General features: G+C 39.1%; 2 protein-coding genes, 1 long non-coding RNA gene and 3 pseudogenes across 4 annotated transcripts; 1 reads left to right on the top strand and 5 right to left on the bottom strand.

Annotated features, from left to right (window-relative positions):
- Positions 1–1,396: 1,396 nt before the first annotated feature.
- On the bottom strand, positions 1,397–4,009 carry LOC111305950 (uncharacterized). Its single transcript, XM_089750580.1, has 2 exons — positions 2,749–4,009; positions 1,397–2,630 (listed from the first exon to the last, which is right to left on the bottom strand). Exons 1-2 carry the CDS (start codon positions 3,682–3,684, stop codon positions 2,577–2,579), a joined length of 990 nt encoding a protein of 329 aa, XP_089606706.1. The 5' UTR covers positions 3,685–4,009; the 3' UTR covers positions 1,397–2,576.
- A 1,654-nt stretch (positions 4,010–5,663) lies between these two features.
- LOC111304793 (delta(8)-fatty-acid desaturase 2 pseudogene) lies at positions 5,664–7,587 on the bottom strand (annotated as a pseudogene). Its single transcript, XR_016331340.1, has one exon. The product of XR_016331340.1 is annotated as a delta(8)-fatty-acid desaturase 2 pseudogene (transcript).
- A 7,616-nt stretch (positions 7,588–15,203) lies between these two features.
- LOC111306378 (acidic endochitinase-like) lies at positions 15,204–17,152 on the bottom strand (annotated as a pseudogene).
- Positions 17,153–17,509: 357 nt separating this feature from the next.
- Positions 17,510–19,257, bottom strand: LOC111305949 (acidic endochitinase-like). Its single transcript, XM_022903835.2, has one exon. The coding sequence runs from the start codon at positions 18,745–18,747 to the stop codon at positions 17,851–17,853; it is 897 nt and encodes a 298-aa protein (XP_022759570.1). The 5' UTR covers positions 18,748–19,257; the 3' UTR covers positions 17,510–17,850.
- A 444-nt stretch (positions 19,258–19,701) lies between these two features.
- On the bottom strand, positions 19,702–21,411 carry LOC111306377 (hevamine-A-like; annotated as a pseudogene).
- A 915-nt stretch (positions 21,412–22,326) lies between these two features.
- On the top strand, positions 22,327–23,037 carry LOC149512769 (uncharacterized). Its single transcript, XR_016331439.1, has 2 exons — positions 22,327–22,595; positions 22,717–23,037. It is a non-coding gene; the product is annotated as an uncharacterized LOC149512769 (long non-coding RNA).
- The last annotated feature ends 351 nt before the right edge of the window (positions 23,038–23,388 follow it).

Here is a 23,388-nt window from a genome sequence, read left to right as displayed (position 1 = left end):
TTTTAAATAAAAAATAAATATTTAACGCTTAAAATTAAGTTAAAATTAAGTGAAAATTTTATTTTTATCACTAAATTTTGAAAAAAATTTATTTTAATTTATCATTTATCACGTGAAAATGATAGTAAACGTTATCACATAATGTCAGCTGATATTTACTTTTAATTTAAATGGTTTCATAGATGAAAAAATTATATTATTATACGTTTAAGTAATTGAGAATTCAATTAAAATTTTTTAAAATTTAAAAATTAAAATAAAATTTGACTTAAAATATAGGGACTACATATGCTATTTACTTATATATATAATTTAGTTTTTGCTTTCTTTGCAATCTATATTATATGCTTCATTTTTAACCAAATAATGTATACCATCATCAAAAATTTGCTTCAAAAATATGAACGAAAAATATTCTAAGTAATCCTAAGTTAGTGGCAATTCTCACCTCTAATTTTGTATCGCGTACTTTAATTTTATTTTTTTAATATTTAAAATTATAAAAATTTAAATTTATATTATTAAAATTAAGAGATTAATATTCTATCAATATATCTGCATTTAGTTAAAAAAATATAAAAAAATATGTTTAATTTTTTGATTTAATGATTAAAAGGTTTTAAAGAAGTATGTAAAATATGTGTATGATCCCAACCATCTCCAATCCCCTTAATCGCCTTGGATAAAATAGATATATGAATATGTATATATATATATATATATATAATATGAATATATATATTTATATATTAACTAATAGGATCTAAAGATATAAAATTCTAAGGTCAAAATGTTACCGGCACTGCAGCAGCAATACAGCATCATCTTTATGAGCTTCGCTCCCCTTTTGGCTTCACAATCACTGACAGGGCGGAGTCTTTTATTCTCCATCTCACAATTTCCATGTAGTTGATTTATAATCAGATCAGCGCTTTCCTTTTACATTTAGTACATACGATCAAGAAAGTCCAAGCCAAGTGGAGAGCAGGGATTGGTTATTGGGTAATTTTTTTTTTTCTGCTTTGTAATTTTAATTCCCTCGACTGTATGCTCCCAATGGTCTATATGTGATGGAATTCGAGTTCATGTATTTATTTTACGGGAAATTTTGCTCGGGTACGCTGTTAATTAGTTCTTGCCAGAGACACTACCAGCATCAGCGTGCTACCAACAAATATTTCTAATATAAAAGTTTACTGAGTAATTGACCAATTAGTATACTGACTTAGCTACTAAGCATTTTCGCTTTTGGAAAAATATGCCCCAAAAATATTATGGATTTTAAGAACTACCGAAGTCATAATTCATAAGTGCAGTTAGGCTTCCGTCTGGCTGGTATCAAGAAATATTTAATTATATATAATAAAAATTACGTACAGTCAGTTCATTTCTTCGGGGGGAAAAATGAACAAAAGTGATGCATTTTAAAAACAGTCAACGACCGGCTTGACAATGTCAATGTTTTTTATTTTGAATAGATCAGCCGCTCACTCATGCGGCTGAGACAGTTTTTAATTCTTTTTAAACAACTTTCTTCCTCAGACCATGGGAAAATGCAAGTTTCTCTTTAGCATCCATGGATTAAAGGGATCTCGGCCTTCCAACTCATCAATTTCTCAGACCTGAAAAGCAATTTTTTAAGTCTCTCATGTTTCATCCGCTCAGGCTCATTTTTCTTTTCATTGAAGCAAGCTATGTAATCCCTGTACTCTTATTTAATTGTTCGCCTATTTTCTTTCTAGCAACCATGTAATTTCCTCTAAATCCATCTCTAATCTTCATAAGTATGGGTTCAAACTCGTTAAAATTCTTCTATGTCCAGTTCTTCATTTTTATATACCGTTGCTTTCTTGAGAAGAAAATAAACGTTGTTGATGAATCTTTTGTTGATATTCTTCATCAAATTTTCTTCTTATCGTTTTTTCCATGCAAGCTTACTCTTTAAACCTGCGAAGTAGCACTTTTTTCAAGTATCTCTTGCAGGGTAGATTCTGATTCTCCATTGAAATGGCATGTCGAAAAAATTTGTTGCCCACAGCTAGTTTTTTCTTTGTACTTCGGCGTGATTCTTTATCATCTGCTAGCCTTCAATCAGGCGCACTAATTCAAGCACAGGTTTCATTACGGGTTCTTGGTTAAGCTCTTGATTGTTGCATTTTTTAAAACTGTTAAGCTCTTGATTGTTGCATTTTTTAAAACTAACTAGCTAGCTAGCTTCCCTCACGGACATTCTGCATTGAATGATCAAATCCTTCACATATCTTAGGTACCTTGTAAAGCTAAACAGACTATTGACCATAGCAAAACACACCATATCCCCTTTATTCAGACGTAAGAGTCAAATACCAATACCTACTTTGGTTTTCGCAATAGCGAAAAAACACCTCACGGAGCACTGATCTTGCTGCAAAGCTTGTTCCTCTACTACCAACTTCGGTCTAGTCTTCTTTTACCCTTCCTTCAACATGTTGTTCCATCCCAAAGTCAGAATCTAGTGGGTCGTTTTACAACAGAATCACGGGATACCAACAGGTCAGATTGTTCAAACGGAAAATTTGACGTGTCTTGCAAATTTTCTAAATCATGCGATTCCGGCAGGTTAGATTGTTCAAGCGGAAACTCTGACGTACCTGTCAAATTTTCCATATTAACGACGGGATCATGTGATACCAGCAGGTCAAATTGTTCAAATGAAAACTCTGATGTGCCTGACAAATTTTTCATATTAACTACGGGATCAGACAATACCAACAGGTCAGATTGCTGCAAAGCTTGCGAGTGTGAGGAGGTCACCACAGCCAACTGGTCAGATGCTTCAAGCACGAAATCTTCTTGGCCTGTTATTGACTTCAATGCTGCATTCATTTGCTGTACTGAAGCATGATATGCGGGACCTTGGAAGAAGTGATCAGTATAATCTGGACCATGTGTGAGTCCTGTTCCTGCAGTCGGCAAATCCATTTCTAGCTGCACAGCTTGTTTCCCTGCTTCAAAATTAAAGAGACTATCGAGTTCGCTCCAGTCTTCATTTACCCATCTCTCAACATGATGTTCCATCCCAAATTCAGAATCTAGTTGCTCGTTAACTGCGGAACCATCCGATACCCATTGGTCAGATTGTTTAAGTGGAAATTCTGATGTACCACGCGATACCCGCAGTTCAGATTGTTCAAGCAGAAACTTTGATGTGCTTGGCAAATTGTCCACGGCATCACGTACGAGTCGGTCAGATTGTTCAAATGGGAACTCTGATGTGCCTGGCAAATTTTCCATATTAACTATAGGATCACGCGATACCACCAGCAGGTCAGATTGTTCAAGCGGAAACTCTGATATGCCAGGCAAATTGTTCTCTGCTGGAACAATGTCTGTCTGCTGGTCTTCAAATTCTACCAGTCTCTTTAGGAAGCCCGAAAACCACTTCATCTCTAAAAGCTCAGGCTTTTTCGGATTTATTGCCCTAAATTTGAAATCCCAGCCATGATATCCTAAATGCTGAAGATATTGGAATATGAACTCATGAAGGCAATCCCATTGCTTTCCAATATAGTAGTCAGATTCCCTTCTGTGTCTTTGACGGCGGGGAAAATCTTCCAAACGCTGGTACGAAAAGAAGGGCAAAATAAGTTTTTGGGTTGGCAAATCCTTAGCGTTGTTGATGAAGAGTTGAAACAATTTATTCATCTCGTCTTTAAAGCGAAACGGAGGGTGGTGGGCAAGTTTTATTTTGAAAGCTTGAGCATCGAAATCCAAGTGCTCAAGATATTCGCAGATGAGGTATTCAATATTTTTGCTGAATAAGGAAAACCAAAGAAACGATTAAATAAACTCCATTCTTGATGTTTATATTTCCATAAATATAGGAAAGAGAAAACCATACATAAATAGCATTAAAGAAAAGTAAAGAAAAGAATCTTGATGAACCGTAAATCAATTTCCATTCAAGAATCTTGATGAACTGTAAATCTTCAGCATTGAACCTAAAAAAAAAAAAAGAAAGAAAAGGAAGTAAGATTGGAGATGTACTATGGCCTGTACTTCGAAAATGCCATGAATAGCAATAATAAGCAAGACGCTAATTCATACAACTAGTATTTTAGATTTTTACTTAGAAAGAAGGCACACATGTCACCGAATATTTATAGGATTTCGGTTGTATGAAATGTAATATTTTTATTATTATACATTTTTTATTTATATGAAATAAAATTTTTAATTCTAAATTTAACATTAAAATATACATATATATTATAACACAATTTATATATGTAATAAATAATAAAAGAAATATACTATTTATAAAAACACCTTATAATTAAACTCGAACTTTATTATTAAACTAGTTTATGATTCGTGTAATAAACAAATTAATTTTATCTATATTATAATTAAACAATAATATTAAATTTTAAACACAAATTAAGTATTGCTCCAAAAACATTATTCAAAAAGTATCAAACTACTTATTTGTTGGATTTTTAAGTGAAAATGGATCGTCCTCTTGATCAAATATCTACCAAATTAATGTAATTGTTAAGTTTGAGCTTGAAAATGAAGCATTTAATCCTTTAAATGATGAAAAATTTCAAAATGTAGAGACTTAGCTTAATGGTAATAAAGTATAAATTAATCAATCAAACTATAAGTTAGGATCATAGATACGTTATTTTATCTTCACTTCAGTTGTTTTCTCATTTACATTTAAATTATTTATCCTTGTTTGATGAACATAAAACAAAATATTTTTATATTACAGAATTAAAAAAAAAATTTCGTTTATATAAAAATTTGATTGAAACAAGTAAAAAAGTTATAGAAGCTTAAAAATTTTACACAATTTTGGGTATGTTGTCTTCCTTAATCTTCATATATTTGATAAACTATATTTTATTATTTTAAAAAACATAAAAGGTTTAATTCAAATAAAAGTTTATATCTCATGGGATGACAATGTGTACATATATTATGCATTATCAATAGACTATATACTGTCATCTATCATTGATAGTTCTTAAACATTTGGTCTAATAGTTAAAGACGTTGAGAGAACATGAAAGGTATGATTTTGAGCTAAGCTTTCTTCCTCCTCTTTACTTGTACTAGAGTTTTGCTCCCTTGTTGCAACCAAAAAAAAAATTTATCATTGATAAGTTTTTAAAATTTAGTGTATATAAAAATTTCATTTTGTCCTAAATCTTATATTATTGGACTCCTTTAATTCGCTTTTAAGTCCAAATAATTAAAAAATAGAAATTATTTTATTTTATTTATTTGTATTTCTTTATTTATTTCTTTGTTTAATTTATTTTTATTTTTTGTTCTTAGTTACTCAAAGTGAAAAGACAAAGGGAAAATTGGAAATTGAAAAAAGGGCGTTAAAAAAAAAAAAAAAGGTGATGGATAGCTGAATTTTAGTGAATCTATGGCAATTGGATGAAAATCGAAGGAAAAGCAAACCTAGTTCAACTTAGGAAAAACTTGGACAACAATTTTCGGAAAAAGAAAAGAGATTTTAAAGATCAAAGTCAAGATCCAGTTGCATCAAAGTCAACAATTTTTCGGAAAAGGAAGATCAATCATGGATGTATCGTTACTAGAGCCTTTGCTTCAAGCCAAAAAGAGAGAGAGACAGAGAGGTTTAAACAACCCTTTGCTCATTGAGATTAACAGAAAAATAGAAAATAAAATAATTTAAGGTAGAATATCTGAATCGTATATAAAAAAGCAGAGCACATAAATCTGGTTATCTAAAAAGCAGGAATTTTCATCATAAACGCCGCAGTCAAATGAAATTGAATTCTTTACCCCCGAAAAATATACGCCGGGGCCAAGAAACAAATCCTCAGCCATGAGTATTAACCGCTTCCCACAACAAATTCTTTGGAACAGGGTTGGTTAGGTCCCGGGCCTGCAGGGCAGCAGTCCTGAGAGTCCTAATCGTCGATTGATTGGCCTCCCAGAAAGAAAGACTCCTGTATGGCAAATTGTGCTTCTTGCAAAGATCCCTCACCACTGGAGAAACCTTCCTCAATTGGCATCGGGGCAACCTGGGGAACAAATGGTGCTCTAGCTGGAATTGCAAACCACCGAAGAACCAATCCATCCAGGAAGAACACGAAATATCCAATGTCCCACTTGTCTGCTTCTCGAACCAGTCATTGCCACTTGGAGGTCCAACATATACATTTGCCGAGAAATGGTTCAAACAGAATTGAACGTGTTGAATGGATGTAACAGCAAAGCTGGTAAGCACAAACATGATCCTTTCTGGCCAATTGGGTAGACATGAAACCAGGAGAGGGAACCAAGTCCAAAATACAAGGATCCCCATTATATTCAAAGCTCTATCTGGGACTTTGCGATTTGAAAACAATAGCAAGAATGTCTGCACATACAAGTTTACCCTTGCTACACACATAACAGGATAAAATGTCCAATGCTGGTAACTGATCAGAAACCTTGCAAAAGGATCAAACTCCAACTTCCTTCCATAAAAGTAAGACGTTATTGAATTGAATAAACGAGAAGATACCGCAAAAACTGGAATGTGCTGAAGATCAGGGTCATGATCCAGGCTGTTGCAGGCAATGTGATGTGCATTGTGAGTCCATTTCCACCAGGCAATGCTAATTCCAGTTAAACAATTCCCAGAAATAATCTGAGAGAGCTTGTTGTAACCACGGCTTGCCATTACCTGGTAATGACCAGAATCATGACCAACATATGCACTTTGCATCCAAAGCATACCCAACACCATGGCTGAACCCAGATGAGCCCACACGCTATCGCATCTCAAAACACCATAAAGGACAACAAGAAACATGATAGCTACAGATGTTAATGAACAAAGGGCCACATGTCCTTTCTTTTCGAACATACCAGTTTTTACGAACTCCGAGACAAGCCTTCTATAATCCTTGGATACCTCCGAGACCTTAAAATCTTTGAGATGATACCCAGTAAAGAACTTGTCAAGATATTGCCAAGCAGTTCCAGGGTGATACGCTATAAATGCATCGGTAACATCTTGTCCAGCCAGATTCAAAAGCGCGATTTCCCCACCAGGATGCTCCTTAGCCCAATCTGAAACATTGTAAACTTTACCCTGGATAGAGATCCACAAATCTCCAAGCTTGTTGTGTTCTTTCAGCTCTTCAGCAGTAATGTATTTTTTCTCACCCTCCATTAAGCCAAAAGTACCAAAAGTTTCCATTTTATAAAACTGCAAGTTGGAAACCAGAATAACAAGACAAAGTATTCAAAAGGGGAGAAGGGTTAAACACCATACACAAATCAAACCAAGAGATCCCGCTTCGTCTTTTTTGTTTCTCACTTTCAAATGGGATTGGATTGTTTCAACCAAAACACCCCAATAACAGGGATTCTGATTTGATTTGATTTTTGATCTAAAACTCCCTCCCTCCCTCTATCTCTCGCAATGTTTTTATCTATGTTCTGCCCGTCTTTTGATACTCTGGTTTTGAAGAGATTTTAGCGACTACAGCGCATAAAGAAAAGCTTATTTTGAGTTTGACAGCGAAGCCCACGCGGTCAAGCAACAGCATTGCGTAGTTATGTATTGTACCCAAGTCATTTACACTTTTACCAACACCAGAATTATAAGTGCTCAATTTTGTTGCTGGGAACAAGATTTGTGGGCCATCTGTCAGTGGAGGGTTGTGATGAAGTAGGGCACATGGATTTAATGTAGACCGCGTTGCAGGACATTTAATTCGTACACTGTTTGAAGATATTTTGGGCAACGGAGACGGAGATTTGTGGGTCGCATGTGGGTTACGTAGAAAGACCGGTCCTTTGCTCTGTTATTGTCGGACAAGTGACAGACAGACAATGTTTCGCATTTTTTTTCATTTTTATTTTGAAAAGTCAAACATTGAGAAAAGAAAACGAAATTAGGTGTTGCTATGCGTTTAATATTATAATTGAGAAGAAAATTTTATTTTATTTTATTTTTTATCTTTTATGGGAAATTAAAGGAAGTATAAAACCGCGTTCCCATAAAAAAAAGTAAAAGAATTAACCGTGTTGCCTTTTTATTGGATGAATGTTGTTTCCATGAAGCTGTCATGAATTTCATCAATCTTGGAATAAAGGTTTAACTTAAAAGGGTGAACATGGCGTCCAAATTTAGTCCACTAATTATCAATCATGTTAAAAACAGAATAGTATTTTTTTTCTTTACCTTAGATATGATCAAGGAATAATTTCCATAAATATAAAGAATAAATTTGTATAAATGAAGGAAATTAATGAATGCAAAAGGAACCAAAAAAGAAAGCCGGTGGTTATAAATAGGCTGGTCCAATAAAATTATATTCCCCACCTTGCAAACAAAGACATAATCCCAATATAATTTTGAGAAACGAATATGTCTACCATTTCCTTAACAAGTGTTGTAATGTGCTCTCCATCTTAATTATTCCAAATTTTAGTTCATATTTACTATATATAAGAATATTCTAATTTTTAAAAAATTGCATTTGTTTTTATTAATTTATTTTTTATGGGAAAAAGTGATTGGAGCAGCTCAACTTAAGGAGAGGATTAGATCTTTGATTAGGTGATGCGTCTGTCAACCGCTACATACGTTTGGAAAGTAACAGCTGTTCAGATTTGGATTTGACGGAAAATGAGGGGCTAAATCTGGAATGTAACACTCTTACTTTTTTTCAAAACGGAAATTTGGTGCCAATAATGAAGAATCCTATTTTTTCGTCGTCAGAGTCGCTCGTACCAACCTTTGATAACCGTGCACTCGGCCCTCCCGGGCCAGGGCCGAGCTTTTTTGAATATAGGTTTCAATTTTCACGTATATTTTAATATTCTATACACTTTAATATAAATTTTTAATTTTATAAAATTTAAAAATATATTTTAAAAATATATTTCGTTTATAAATATAAAAAATTTATTATTAATATTAATAATTTTCTCTTTCTTTTAGTCACATCAGTTATTTATCGTCTTTAGAAAACGCAAAAGCTTATACCCAGTTAAATGCGTAACTTTAATTATGCTGTTGGTAGGGAAGGCGCTGTGTCATTACTCCTTACAGGAAGATAAAGAATCATTATAACGTAGTATAAAGCTTTGTACTGAAACCTTAGCTGTCTTTCTATTGGTGGCCGAATAATTATTTATAGTCATTGGCTTAAGACTTTGGTAGGCAAAGTTTCATTATATTGAGTGTATAAGTAAAAAAAATTCAAATTTACGCCACAGTTATGAAAGAAGCACGTACGTCATAATAAAATATATTTGTAGGATAAAGTTCATGGCATTGTTACAAGATTTCATATAAAAATATGATAGCCCGAGTCCACAGAAATTAAACATCGCTTTTGATGGAAGAATTGTATCCCAGTTTGATCATCATAGTACTTTTGTCACGCCCTACGCGCGCGCGCACCAGGCACATCAGGTGGACCAACAGGCGAGCCAGAGGTTGAGGCCTGCAGACCAGACGTGCTGACGAGTATCTGTGCGCAAAGCCTAGCAAACGAGCTCCAAACGCCCGCTCATCTTGCAGGCCAGCCCGTGAGACCAAGGCTTGGCATACAAGCTGCTCGCACCACATCCAGAAGGGCCCAAGGTGCTGGACACGCAAGGGAAGCTTCTGGAATCAGGTAGGATCAGCATCAGCATCCTGACAGATTTGGTTGACCCTGAAAATCAAGAGTTAGCATCCTGATTGATTGTAATCTGTATAATCCCATGATTTTAGCCTTTATTCTAGGGATATGCCATTAAGTTGTAGCTGGAGCCTCAACTATAAATAGAGGGCTGCTCCACCCTCATTTGGACACCATCAAACACTTCTGTTTCAGTGAATACAAGAGCATTTCCAGAATTTTGTCTTCCTGTCATGTTTCTCTTTAACTTGCGTAATCAGCCCTTCCCATTGTTTTAGTGCTCGCACGCTTGTGTTTTAGGCTGACTTAGGCATAAAAGAGGAGATTCCAAGCCTAAGGCCGCACGGATTCTGAGTCTAAGGTCGGAGCTCGTGACAATTGGTATCAGAGCAAGTTCGATTCTGCGTGTTTGTGTTGTGCAGGTTAGATCATGATTGAGGAGATGGCATCCCAAAGCGACGTTGCTAGCCAACAACCAGAGGCCCAGGAGCATGGGCGAGGAAGAGGCAAGAAAGCTGGTTCTAGAAATATCTGGTCTACCATGACGGTAGGCTGGCCAAGGTGGAGGTGACCATAGGCGACATGGGGGAGAAGCTGGAGGAAGTAAAGACTCACATTGCATCGCTAGACTCCATGGGGGAGGAGATTCAAAGTGAGCTAGCAGCTGCTCTCAACAATGGCCTGGATGCGATCACCCGAAAGAATGAATCCTTGGAGGTAGAAGTGCTGACTTTGCGAGATGGCATGGAGGCCATGCACCATGGCATGGAGGCCATGCACCAGCGGATGGAGGAGCTTACCAGTGAGCTCGTGACTTGCAAGACTGCCATTGGGAATGACATGTTTGCTGGAGTGTCTAAATCCAGATTGGATGTCCCCAAGCCTAAGGAGTTTAAGGGGACTAGGGCGGCCAAGGAAGTAGATAACTACCTTTGGGGTATGGAGCAGTATTTTCAGGCCATGGGCATGCAAGACGAGGCGATAAAGGTAAGCACCGCTACTATGTATCTCACTGATGTAGCCTTATTGTGGTGGAGGCGCAGGTGTGATGATGTCAGGCGTGGGAATGCCAAGATTGGAACCTGGGCAGAGTTCCAAAAAGAGTTCAGAGAATAATTTTACTCGGAGTATGCCGATGATGAGGCACGGCCAAAGTTACGCAGGTTGAGCCAGCAAGGGAACATAAGAGAGTATGTTCAAAAATTCTCTGAACTGATGCTACAGATCTCGGATCTAGGTGAGAAGAACTCATTCTTTGCTTTCATGGATGGGCTGAAGCCGTGGGTGAAGCATGAGCTACAAAAGAGAGGAGTTCATGACTTGGCTAAAGCCATGACTACTGTCGAGGCCTTGATAGAGTTCAAGCCTCTGAACAAGTTCGAGTCTACCAAGCCCAAGGGTAAGGGCAGGGACGATAGGGATCGAAAGAAGCAGTCCAATGGGAAGGACCATGATCGAGAGTCCAAGGATGGGGACCGAGACCGTTTAACCAAGGATGGCGAGAGGAAGCCATCAGCAGGCAAGTGGAAAGCAAAGGGGGACCGAAAGCCACTAGCATGCTACCTATGTGGAGAAAGCCACATAGCACGTAATTGCCCGCAGAAGGGCAAGTTGGCTGCTGTAGACAAGGAGTCTGACAAGAAGCCAGAGTCAGGGGCAGTAAAACTTGGGTCGTGGTGCTCAATGCTGTCCAGAGCAAGGGGAGCCGCAAGCTAAAGGGCTTGATGTTTGTGGATCTGATGGTTATGGGTCAGAAGGTGAGCGCACTGGTGGACACAGGTGCCTCACATCTTTTTATTTCAGGTGATGGAGCCCAGAAGCTCGGACTAAAGGTGCAGAAAGGGACTGGTACCATTAAAACGGTGAACTCCAAGGAGGTTTCAGTCATTGAAGTAACACGGGGAGTGGAGTTACAGCTTGGAGACTGGAAAGGCAATGAGACCATTGAGGTAATACCCCTTGATGACTATGAGTTTGTGATTGGGTTGGATTTCCTTGTTCGGATTAACGCCCTCCTTGTGCCTTTTGCCGAATGTGTTTGCATCTTGGATGCACGGTGCCAATGCCTAATGCCATTGAGGAGAGGGTCTAGAGTTGGGTCGAGGGTGGTGTCAGCCATCCAATTTGCCAAGGTGGTAAGCAGACAAGAAGACACCTTCTTGGCAGCCCTGAAATATGATGAGCCAAGGGAAAAGGAGACTGAGTCACCCTTAGAGGTGCTAAAGGTACTGAAGACCTTTAGTGATGTGATGCCCGCAAAGCTGCTTAGCAAGCTACCACCTAAGAGGGAGGTGGACCACAAGATCGAGCTGGTGTCCGAGGCCAAGCCACCAACCAGAGCCCCTTATCGAATGTCTCCACCAGAGTTGGAGGAGTTGAGGAAGCAGCTTAAGGAGTTAGTTGATGCTGGCTTCATCAGGCCATCGAAAGCACCCTATGGTGCACCGGTTCTATTCCAGCGCAAGCATGATGGGTCGTTGCGGCTGTGCATAGACTACCGAGCTTTGAACAAGCTGACCATCAAGAACAAGTATCCCATCCCACTCATTGCAGACTTGTTCGATCAACTTGGGAGCGCAAGGTGGTTCACCAAGCTGAATTTGAGGTCAGGCTACTATCAAGTCAGGATCACGGAGGGAGATGAGCAAAAGACAGCATGTGTCACTCGGTATGGTTCGTATGAGTTCTTGGTGATGCCTTTCGGACTCATGAACACCCCAGCAACATTTTGCACCCTTATGAACAAGGTACTTCAGTCATTCTTTGATCGGTTTGTTGTGGTTTATTTGGATGACATTGTGATCTACAGCCAGACTTTGGGAGAGCATGTAGACCACTTGAGATAGGTGTTCGAGGTGTTACGGGTGCACAAGCTGTTTGTCAAGAGGAAAAAGTGCTCATTCACCCAGCAGGAGATCCCGTTCCTAGGCCACATAGTGGGAAGTGGCAGGATACGCATGGATGAAGGCAAGATACATGCCATCCTGGAGTGACAACCGCCAGCCAAGGTCATTGAGTTGAGATCGTTCCTTGGGCTGGTTAACTACTACAGGCGCTTCATCAAAGGTCACTCTGCAATAGCCACGCCATTGACTGACTTGCTCAAGAAAAGGAGAGCATGGGAGTGGAGCGCAGGGTGCCAGGAAACCTTTGAAAGGTTGAAGCGGGCTATGATCGATGAGCCAGTCTTGGCCTTGCCAAACCATGCCAAGCCGTATGAGGTGCATACGAATGCATCAGACTTTGCCATAGGGGGCGTGTTGATGCAAGAGGGACGTCCAGTCGCATTCGAGAGTAGGAAGCTGAACGAGACTGAACGCAAGTACACGGTCCAAGAAAAAAAGATGACTGCAGTGGTGCACTGCTTGCGCACTTGGCGCCATTACCTGTTGGGGTCGAGGTTCATGGTGAGGACGGACAATGTGGTGACCAGCTACTTCCAGACGCAGAAGAAGTTATCCCTCAAGCAGGCGAGATGGCAAGATTTTCTTACGGAATTTGACTTTCAGATGGAGTACAAGCCGGGGCGGGCGAACCTAGTGGCAGACGCCCTGAGCAAAAAGGCTAACCTTGCTGTCATTAGCCAACCAGAGGGGTCACTGGTGCCGCGCATCAATGAGGGACTTGCGCATGATCCTACAGCCAAGGCTTTGATGGAGTACGCTCAGCAAGGTAAGACTAGGCGGTTTTGGTTGCAGGATGGCTTGCTGTACACCAGGGGCAGTAGACTGTTTGTGCCGCAGCACGGGAAGCTCCGCAAGGAAGTTTTGCAAGAGTGTCATGATTCAAGATGGGCTGGACACCTCAGAGTGAGCCGCACCTTGGCGTTGATCGAGGATCGCTACAACTGGCCGCACATGAGGGACGATGTGGAGGCTTATGTGAAAACTTGTCTTGTGTGCCACAAGAAACCAGGCGGTCTCTTGGAGCCATTGCCAGTGCCAGAGTGACCATGGGAGAGTGTTTCTCTGGACTTTATAGTCAGTCTACCCAAGACAGAGGGGTTTGGAAGCATCATGGTAGTGGTGGACAGGTTTTCCAAGTATGAAATTTTCATTCCAGCAACCAAGGAGTGCCCAGTCGAGGAGGCAGCTCGATTGTTCCTGAAGAACATGGTTAAGTACTGGGGAGTGCCGAGGACCATTGTTAGTGATCGGGACGGACATTTCACGGGCAGGTTCTGGACTGAGTTGTTTAAGCTGTTAGGGTCAGACTTGAACTTTTTCACCAGCATGCATCTGCAGACCGATGGGCAGACAGAGCGAGTAAATGGACTATTAGAGGTCTACCTCAGGCACTATGTGAGTGCCACACAAAGGGACTGGCCAAAGCTGCTAGATATTACGCAGTTTTCCTACAACTTGCAAAGAAGCGAGGCAACGAACCAGAGCCCATTTGAGGTTGTGACAGGGCAACAACTACTAACACCCGGTTTGATTGCTGCAGGTTATACAGGGCCGAATCCAGCAGCATATAAGTTTGCCAAGGCATGGTAGGAGCAAACTGACTTGGCCAGAGTTTGTCTACACAAGACGGCCAAGAGGTCGAAGAAGTGGGCAGACCAGAATAGGCGGGACGTGCAGTTCCAGGTTGGAGACTTGGTGTTGGTGAAGCTGCATTCCATTGTGCGCCATAGGGGGCTGCACAAAGGCCTAGTCCGGAGGTATGAGGGACCTTTTCGAGTAGTCAAGAGGGTAGGCAAGGTTGCCTACAAGCTGGATATGCCACCCAAGCCGAGGGTACACCCGGTGTTCTATGTGAGCATGCTCAAGCCGTTCCATGGGGATGAGGGAGATCCAGGACGGGCAGAGTCAAAGCGTGCACCATTGGGAGCAAGGGCCTCATATGAGAAGCAGGTCCACAGCATTATGGCTGACCGGGAGGTGAGACGGAAGAACTATCAACCAAAACAAGAGTACTTGGTGCGCTGGAAGGGACTTTCAGACAGTGAGGCGAGCTGGGAACCAGCAGAGGACTTATGGCAGTTCGGGGACCAGATCAGGCAGTACCATGCAGAAGACGCAACGAGGGCGTTGCGCAATCAGGTGGGGGAGAATGTCATGCCCTGGGCGGGCGCGCCAGGCACATCAGGCGGACCAACAGGCGAGCTAGAGGTTGAGGCCTGCAGACCAGGCGTGCTGGCGGGTATCTGTGCGCAAAGCCTAGCAAACGAGCTCCAAACGCCCACCCATCTTGCAGGCCAGCCCATGAGACCAAGGCCTGGCATACAAGTTGCCCGCACCACATCTAGAAGGGCCCAAGGTGCTGGACACGCAAGGAAAGCTTCTGGAACCAGGCAGGATCAGCATCAGCATCCTGACAGATTTGGTTGACCTTGAAAATCAGGAGTTAGCATCCTGATTGATTGTAATCTGTATAATCCCATGATTTTAGCCTTTATTTTAGGGATATGCCATTAAGTTGTAGCTGGAGCCTCAACTATAAATAGAGGGCTGTTCCACCCTCATTTGGACACCATCAAACACTTCTGTTTCAGTGAATACAAGAGCATTTCTAGAATTCTGTCTTCCTGTCATGTTTCTCTTTAACTTGCGTAATCAGCCCTTCCCATTGTTCTAGTGCCCGCACGCTTGTGTTTTAGGCTGACTTAGACATAAAGGAGGAGATTCCAAGCTTAAGATCGCACGGATTCCGAGTCTAAGGTCGGAGCCCGTGACACTTTGACCACAGCATCACACCTCCATACTTGGCTGAACCTTTGATAGCAGGGAGCACTTTTGAGGCAAGATGAGCTACGGGAATGAAGTCGCTTCCAGCTGCGGCAGGGGCTTCTGGAAGTCCTAACAAATTTTGGTTGCAGGAAGATCAGTAGTCCATTGCTTCCATGCATCTTCTAGATTTCCAATATTTCCGGATGTCTATTGGCATGGTGGGTTGTTATAGAATTGAACCCAAACGTAGTCAAATAGACCCGTTTTCAGAGCGCCCTCAACCCAAGCATCGGGGAAAGGGCATTGAGGAGCTGCAGTTAAGTACACTTTCTTACCATGTTTGCTGTATCCTGAAAGGTACCTTGCAAGGTCATCCCAATGTTGGTTTGTTCCTCCTTCAATATCAAAGTCAATTCCATCGAGAACGGCATCACCTAGTGGTCGTGAAGAGGATTTTCCCCCAAGAAGTTGTTCCCAAGTAAGTAGCGACCTGCCTAGCATCTTCAGCTGAGGTAAGGTAGTAGCTCCCTGCTCCTCCTCCAATTGAAAGGATTACCTTAATTCCTTTTGATAGACAGGATTTAATGTCAGAACTTAATCCAGTGCAGCCATTGCTGTAGGGATCACAATGACCGGCAAGGTTGATCGTGGGAGTCTGACCATTGTCAAATGTTGCAAGCAAAGCTATGTTCACAAAGTCATAGTTACCCGAGGCACAGGTCTCCGCCAAGGTACCCTCATTTCCGTTCTGACCCCAGTAAATAGCAATTCAACCAGCATCAACATTAACATTTAGCAAAAGAACCAGTGAGCAGAGAAAAGCTAGAGGTCTTGCTAGCTTTCTAGCTTTAGTGCCATCTTGATCTGGTGATCCTACACTAGTTACTGCAATTATAGCTAAACCTTCTCCTTGATGCTTGAGGTGCTTGTAGAAAACGCTCTTATATATACGAGAAGAACAGCCTCGCTCAGTGATGGCTATGTTCTGTGTTGCTATAGAAGATTAATCACGTAGTCCCCACTGGATCAACTGCATATGGTTGTGGATTAACGTACACGGCTTGTTTGAAAATAAAATGAATTTCCACGTCTTTACATGTCTGATCACTCACGAGATGAACCAACTTCCAGCCTTATCTACTATTTTGGTGCCTTAATATTGTCCCCTTTCCTTTAGTTGCTTGTATATGGTAACTATCAAATGTGACTCACAATTTGAAAGGCGACAAATGCTAGAGATACTGAAGGTTACAACTGCTCTCATTAGCAGTTAAAATTTTGGTCTCTAGCCCTCTACGTCTTTTCATGGGAGACCTTTTATTCTGTTCAGAATACAAGTATAGCTCATTAGCTCTAGTGCAATGCAAAATGCAATGACTCAAAAAATGGTTTTGTTGACCCATAAAGTGGCTGTGCAATGTAAACCGAATACCTTAACGACTGGGTTTTGCAACTTAAAATCTTTCAGGCCGTATGAGTTCAAAATAGAAAGCTAGGTTTCACATTATCCAACAGACAAAGTGGCTTATAAATTTCAATTTATTTAGAAAATTCCTCTTTCATGTTTCTTACAGAAATGGACAAAACCATTGTCTACTATGTTGACTGTTAAGAAAAACATTCAGGTTAGAGCTCAAAAACTTTGAAGCCTGGGCGGAAATAGGAGCTCTGAGTGCATGTCTTGCCCTGTCATTGAGTCCTCTGTTCTGAAGCCATTTCTAACCAACTTGCATTAGATTTGGAATTTTGCACCGAATGAAACCTAAATTATAACGATTTTTATAATCAACAATAAAGTCCCTTTGCTGGCTTTGCCGCTTTGGACATCTTAGTTCGAGAAGCCTAAAACTAATCTTAACTTGGGTCCATTCATCAATTGATGACCAAGCATAAGTTTCCTAATTTAAATAAAATGGCCTTTGAACAATTTTTATTTTTTATGTTCAAGATAGCTGATCTTAATTTTATCCCAATTAAGGCGGATAGCTTTTGACAAAACCCACATCAAGGGCATGATATAACAACTGTAATGGAAAAGTCAGCTTCAAATTGTCTGAAGTTAAAAAAAAAAATTTATAAGTTGAAAATTGCACACATAAGTTGGATTCAGAACGCATTGGAGAAATTACATCAAAGAAAAATAGAACGAACATCACCAAATTTGTAATTATGCGAGAAATCAAATTACTATAAGCTAAGAGACTCTAAAAGTATTTTTTATTGTCTCCTTCTTAATTGAAAATATGAGATATGCCATATATTGAAGAAACTTATAGTACAGTCTGAGCATAAGATTCAGTATATCATGGCATCATGCGTGTTAAATAGACTCAAATGCTAAGATTGTGGCTTGAGGAAGGAATTTTGAGCAACAGCCTAGCGGATTCTGTTAAGCAAGTGTGTGTGTATCTATATATATCACAATTCTAAGATGGGCCGCATAATTGAAAATACTTTCACAAATAGCGGAACATATTTATATATAAGTAGAGATAGATACACATATGACAGTGAAAATATAGATTTCAGACATGGCTCTTGATGGAAGAGCTATATCCACTTTGATCATCATAATACTTGGACCACAGCATAACACCGCCATACTTGGAGGAATGCTTTATAGCTGGGAGAACCTGCGAGGTTAGATCATTTACAGGAATGAAACCGCTCCCTGCTGCCTCAGGAGATGCAGGTAGTCCCAGGAAAATCTTAGTCGCTGGGATATCTGAAGTCCACTGTTTCCATGCATCTTCAAGGTTGCCAATGTCTCCAGATGTGTATTGGCAAGGAGGGTTATTATAGAATTGGACCCAAACATAATCAAAGAGACCCGTCTTGAGAGCATTTCCAACCCAAGCGTCAGGAAATGGGCATTGAGGAGCAGCTGTTAAGTATACTTTCTTGCCTTTATTGCTATATCCGGAAAGGTACTTTGCAAGTTCGTCCCAGTGTTCGCCTGTTCCTCCCTCAATATCAAAGTCAATTCCATCAAGAACAGCGGGTCCAAGTGGTCGAGAAGAGGACGTCCCCCCCAAGAAATTATTCCAAAGATATGTTGCTACTTGCCTGGCGTCGTCAGAGGAAGCAAGGGAGTAACTACCAGCACCTCCACCCAAAGAAAGAATCACCTTAACCCCTTGGGCTTGACATGACTTAATGTCAGAGCTTAATCCAGTGCAGCCATTGCTATAGGGATCACAATGACCAGCGAGGTTTATAATGGGAGTCTGGCCATTACCAAATGTTGCCAGAAAGGCTATATTCACATATTCATACTTCCCTGTTGCACAAGTCTCTGCTAGGGTGCCCTCGTTACCATTCTGACCCCAGTAGATGGAAATTCCACCAGCATTAGAACCAGTTGCTAGCATCAAAAACATCAAGCAGAAGAACGAAACTGATATTTTCAGCTTAAATGCCATTCTCAGGGCGCTGTAGGTTGGCAGCTCAGCTCAGTTACTTTACGAATCTATTACCGTTGTGCTGTTTGCGTGTTGAACTATGGTGGTGGAACAGCACATTTATAGTAGAAAATACCGCTTGTAGTCTGACAACTATCCTGAGCTTTTGCGCTTGAGAACGTAACTTGGTGGGTACTTCGTCTAAATATCCTATCCTGTCTGAATATTTTAATGACTAGCCACAGGCTTCAGGCAAGCAACCCGCCAATTTAATGGCAATTCCTAGGACTCTTTTGTTGAACATTAATTCCTAGGGCATTCACCCTGTCCCACAGCTCCATGTCCAATTCATTTTTTTAAGACACCCTGTCCAATTCTGTTAATCCTCTCTTCAATACCTGTCCAATCTAGAAATATAAAAACATGGACATTAGACCTCAACACTTCATTTGCCTGCCGTACTAGTATACTAATTGTATTTATACCTTTTGTACCGGCGGCTGCTCAAACATTAAAGAATTATCATGATATTTCAAAATTTTCTTTTTCTTTCCTTGTTTTCTTTTACTTTATGTTCGCTACTTTCAGAGAAGACCATAATGTTGTGATGAGAAGTAACCAAATAATTTTGTTTGTCACCCGAAAAGCACCTACAAAACGGAAATTTCATGTGCTTAGTTAATTTTAATCTCATTCAGACACACTTGTTCAAAATAGATTTGTTATAAACTGATAACTGATGCTTGAAATTTTAGAGCTGATATTTATGCTTTTTTAAATTGAAAATTAAAAAAAAAAAGTTTCTTCCGATCAGGTTAACTCCTTCAAGCTCCTAAAAAACCTTAATTGATATGATTGATTGCTATTGGTTGCCATGATCATACAAATGAACGAAACCACACTTATTAGGTCCAACCATATCAGGTCAAGCCACTGTAAAATCATATTATAATCAGCGGAGTTTATCCATTTTATATTCAAAAAACTCTTAGTTGTTTAAATTGATTTATCTCCCATGGTAATGATAATTAATTAGCATAAAAATCGAAACAGAAAACTGAAGCTAAAACATCAAATCTGCATATATTTCAAAGATAGACTGGAACATGAATAAAGAATATTACAGAAATTAAAATAATTTGTCGCTAGCAACTTAGGGGGCATACGTCAATGAGATAATCTTGATTTAAATTTTAGACATGGCCCTTGATGAATGAACTGTAACCAATTTTATCATCATAAAACTTGGACCAGAGCATGGACAACCTTTAATGGCAGGAAGAACTTTTGAAGTGAGATCAGCCACAGGAATGAAACCACTTTCTTCTGCTTCAGAAGATGCAGGCAACCCCAGGAAAATCTTTGTAGCAGGGATATCTGATATCCATTGCTTCCATGCATCTTCAAAATTGCTAGCATCCCTGGAGGAGTACTGGCAAGAAGGGTTGTTATAGAATTGGATCCAAACATAATCGAAAAGACCTGTCTTAAGGGCACTTCCTAAAAATGTATCAGGAAGAGGGCATTGAGGAGCTGCAGCTAAGTACACTTTTTTTCCTTGCTTACTAAACCCTTTAGGGTACCTCGCAAGATAATCGTTGTGTTGCTTTGATCCCAGCTCAATATCAAAGTCAATTCCACCAAGAACAGCTGGTCCGAGCGTCCCCCCAGGAAGTTATTCCAAAGGTTCTCTGCCACTTGCCTGTCATCATCAGATGAGGTAAGAGAATAGAAGCGACCAGCATCTCCACCAATAGAAAGCATAACTTTGATGCCCTTGGCTTGACATGATTTTATGTTAGAGCTTAGAAAAGTGCAGCAATTAATAGATGGATCACAATGACCACTAAGGTCTAACATGGGTTGGCGACCATTGGCGAACTTAGGCAGAAAAGCAATGTTTACAAAATCATAATTTCCCGTGGCACAAATATCTGCCAAGGTGCCTTCATCTTTATTCTGGCCCCAGTAGATGGCGATGTCACCAGCGTTAGAGCATGCTGCTAGCATTAGCATCAGAAAATAAATAAAAGGAAACAAGACTGTTGCTTGAAATGCCGTTATAACAAGCCTGATAAATGATAATGCTACAGCTCACTCTGTTTTACCTTTTTTTTTTTTTTTTTTTTGTTTAACTTTAGTGCCAATCTATGTTAGAGAAGGATGGCTTTTATAACAAAAGGATGTCCCCACTGCTAATGATATTTTAATACACATTTTTCTGCATCTGCCGCTCATGGTTTGCCGCTTCCATCAATTTGTCTCGTGCTATCATGCATGAACATTTCAAATGATGGGTAACGGGGCTTGCAAAGACTCGGTCCTTGAAGCCAAAACACCATTTCATTCAAAAACTGGCTTATCTCTGGCTTTTGTTGCCCGCTTCCATGGTATCTGACTTGTTTACACTCTTCGCAGAAAACTGTCAAGAGGAATACATTTAATTAGAACTGACCAAGTCTTTGGAAATGTAAAATTCCTCCAGACATAAATGTCAGTTTAGAAGGCTTACGCGTTTTGATTTTTTTTTTTCCTTGAGTGGATAATCAATTTGTCTTGTTTGGTGAGTTCGTATTGATCAAGCGATCGCCTGCTAGCTGATCCTTAAAACACTTATATTAGAAAATCTCAAGCACGGCAAGGGCATTGCCTAGCTGGGAGTATTGAGCAGAAACTTTAAACACATCTCAAACTCGTGAATCCTGAAAGAATCAGAAGGCTTTTTCCTGGAAAGATCCTGTTAAAAGTCATGCTACCAAATTTCACTGAATTTCTCCTACAAATTTATATGCATATTTGCTATTCTTGTGCTATATTATCGCAATACATATATATATATATACATACATACATATATATATATATATATATAGACAAATAATTAATGCAAAGAGTGTTTACATTTTATGGTTCAAATAATTAATGATTTATCTAATCACTTAAGCTTAATTCAATTAATGAAGATAAATTTCATTCTTTTTGGCTTTAATATGAATATCAGACTTTGGTTATATTTTACAATTTTCCAAATCTAAATTTTACCTTTTTAATTCACGTTTTCAGGTCTAAATTTTACAATTTTTATTTTTTCATTTTTCATTTTTGTAATTTCAACGATTCTTTTGGGTATTTTACTAAGTCATTTTAAGGTTGCATACAATAAAATGAGTGGTTCTAAACACAGTTTATTTTTTATATTTTTTTAAAAAATAGTTTTAAATAAAATTATTTAATTTCCTTTTCCTTTCGTAATCCTTTTATTTTTAAACTTTTGAAATTGTAAATATGATATTTTTAAAATTTTAAAATTTATAAATTCAATTTTTTTTCAAAATGTTAAAATAAAAAAGAAATCTAAAACTCACATGAATAGTTTTTTTTATCAATATATAAATGAGTTTATAATTATTTAAAATGATTTTTTTTTTTGATGGTATGAAAATTTTTTAGGATATTTTTTCTAATTGATTTTTTTAAAGTCTTAAACATAATTTATTTTAAATTTATCAGATACAAAAGTTTGATATAAAATTTTGTGAAAATGTAGAGAGAAATAAGATCAGGTAATTAAAAAAAAAAAAAGGAGTGTGGACAGAAAATATGCGTCTGTTCAGAGCCACCCCCAATAAAATCTCTCTTATAATCCCCAACTCTGATCTCTACTAAGAGTGAAGGACGGTTCCATTCAAATTCAACAACCAAAGCAAATTCGCCATTGTGATGGGGAAATAAAATTAATATAATATGTGGGGAGATCTCATGAAACGGCGTAGTCTAACCGCGTGACCTTTGCAGTTGGCGGTAGGTAGTTGCCCCTTCAGCCGCCTTCTGTTTTTCAGCTGCACAACTTCACTGCACTGGAAAACACAGTAAGACCCAGTTTTATTTTTCAACAATTATATATATTAGATTACAATGGCTCTGATAACTTGAAAATTCCTATATTTTGAACTCTGGGTAATACCCTAAACACTATTTTTTTATGTGCAGGGGAGGGCATGTCATAACCCTTACAAAGGGAGAAGGGAGGAGATTTTTGTTCGAGACCAGGACCGTAAAATCCTCATAGCCACTAGAAAGGTGGAAGACTAAACACTATTTTTAATATGTTCCCCCACTCATTGTTTCGACATATATATATATATATATATATATATACATATATGTATGTATATATGTATGTATGTATGTATATTCCACCACTCCTTGTCTTTATTGTTTGCCATTTTACTAGATTTTTCTGTACTCAAGAACTTGTTTTACAATGTAGTTCAACTCAATACCCTAAAATTGCAATGGGTTTTGCTTGCATTTTGTCCATTTATTTTGTTTTGCACCTCCATATTCTCTGTCTCATTGAAATCATTGAATAGTGTCAAGCAATGCTCCCTTCTTGTTTGGTTTAGCGATCTGTCGAGTATCTTTGGTCGAGAAAAAGTGTTTTTTTTAGGCCTTCACGTTTGAGTTTTGAGCAGGTGGCTTTGTGAAATCAAGCGACTGCCTGTTTTCATCTGACATGTTCTTTAGAACTAGATCAACTGCACTCTTGACTTGAGCAAGTCTTGTTCTGACTTCTTGTCTGAGTCTGAACTAGTATATTTGTCTTTCCTTAAATACACTCACCTTTTATTAGATTTAGAGTTCCTCAAGTAAATGTGGGAA

Source organism: Durio zibethinus, chromosome 21 (assembly GCF_047325235.1).
Source record: "Durio zibethinus cultivar Kanyao isolate XHJ-2024 chromosome 21, ASM4732523v1, whole genome shotgun sequence".
Classification (NCBI taxonomy): Eukaryota; Viridiplantae; Streptophyta; class Magnoliopsida; order Malvales; family Malvaceae; genus Durio; species Durio zibethinus.
This window is presented reverse-complemented; position numbering and strand designations above follow the sequence as displayed.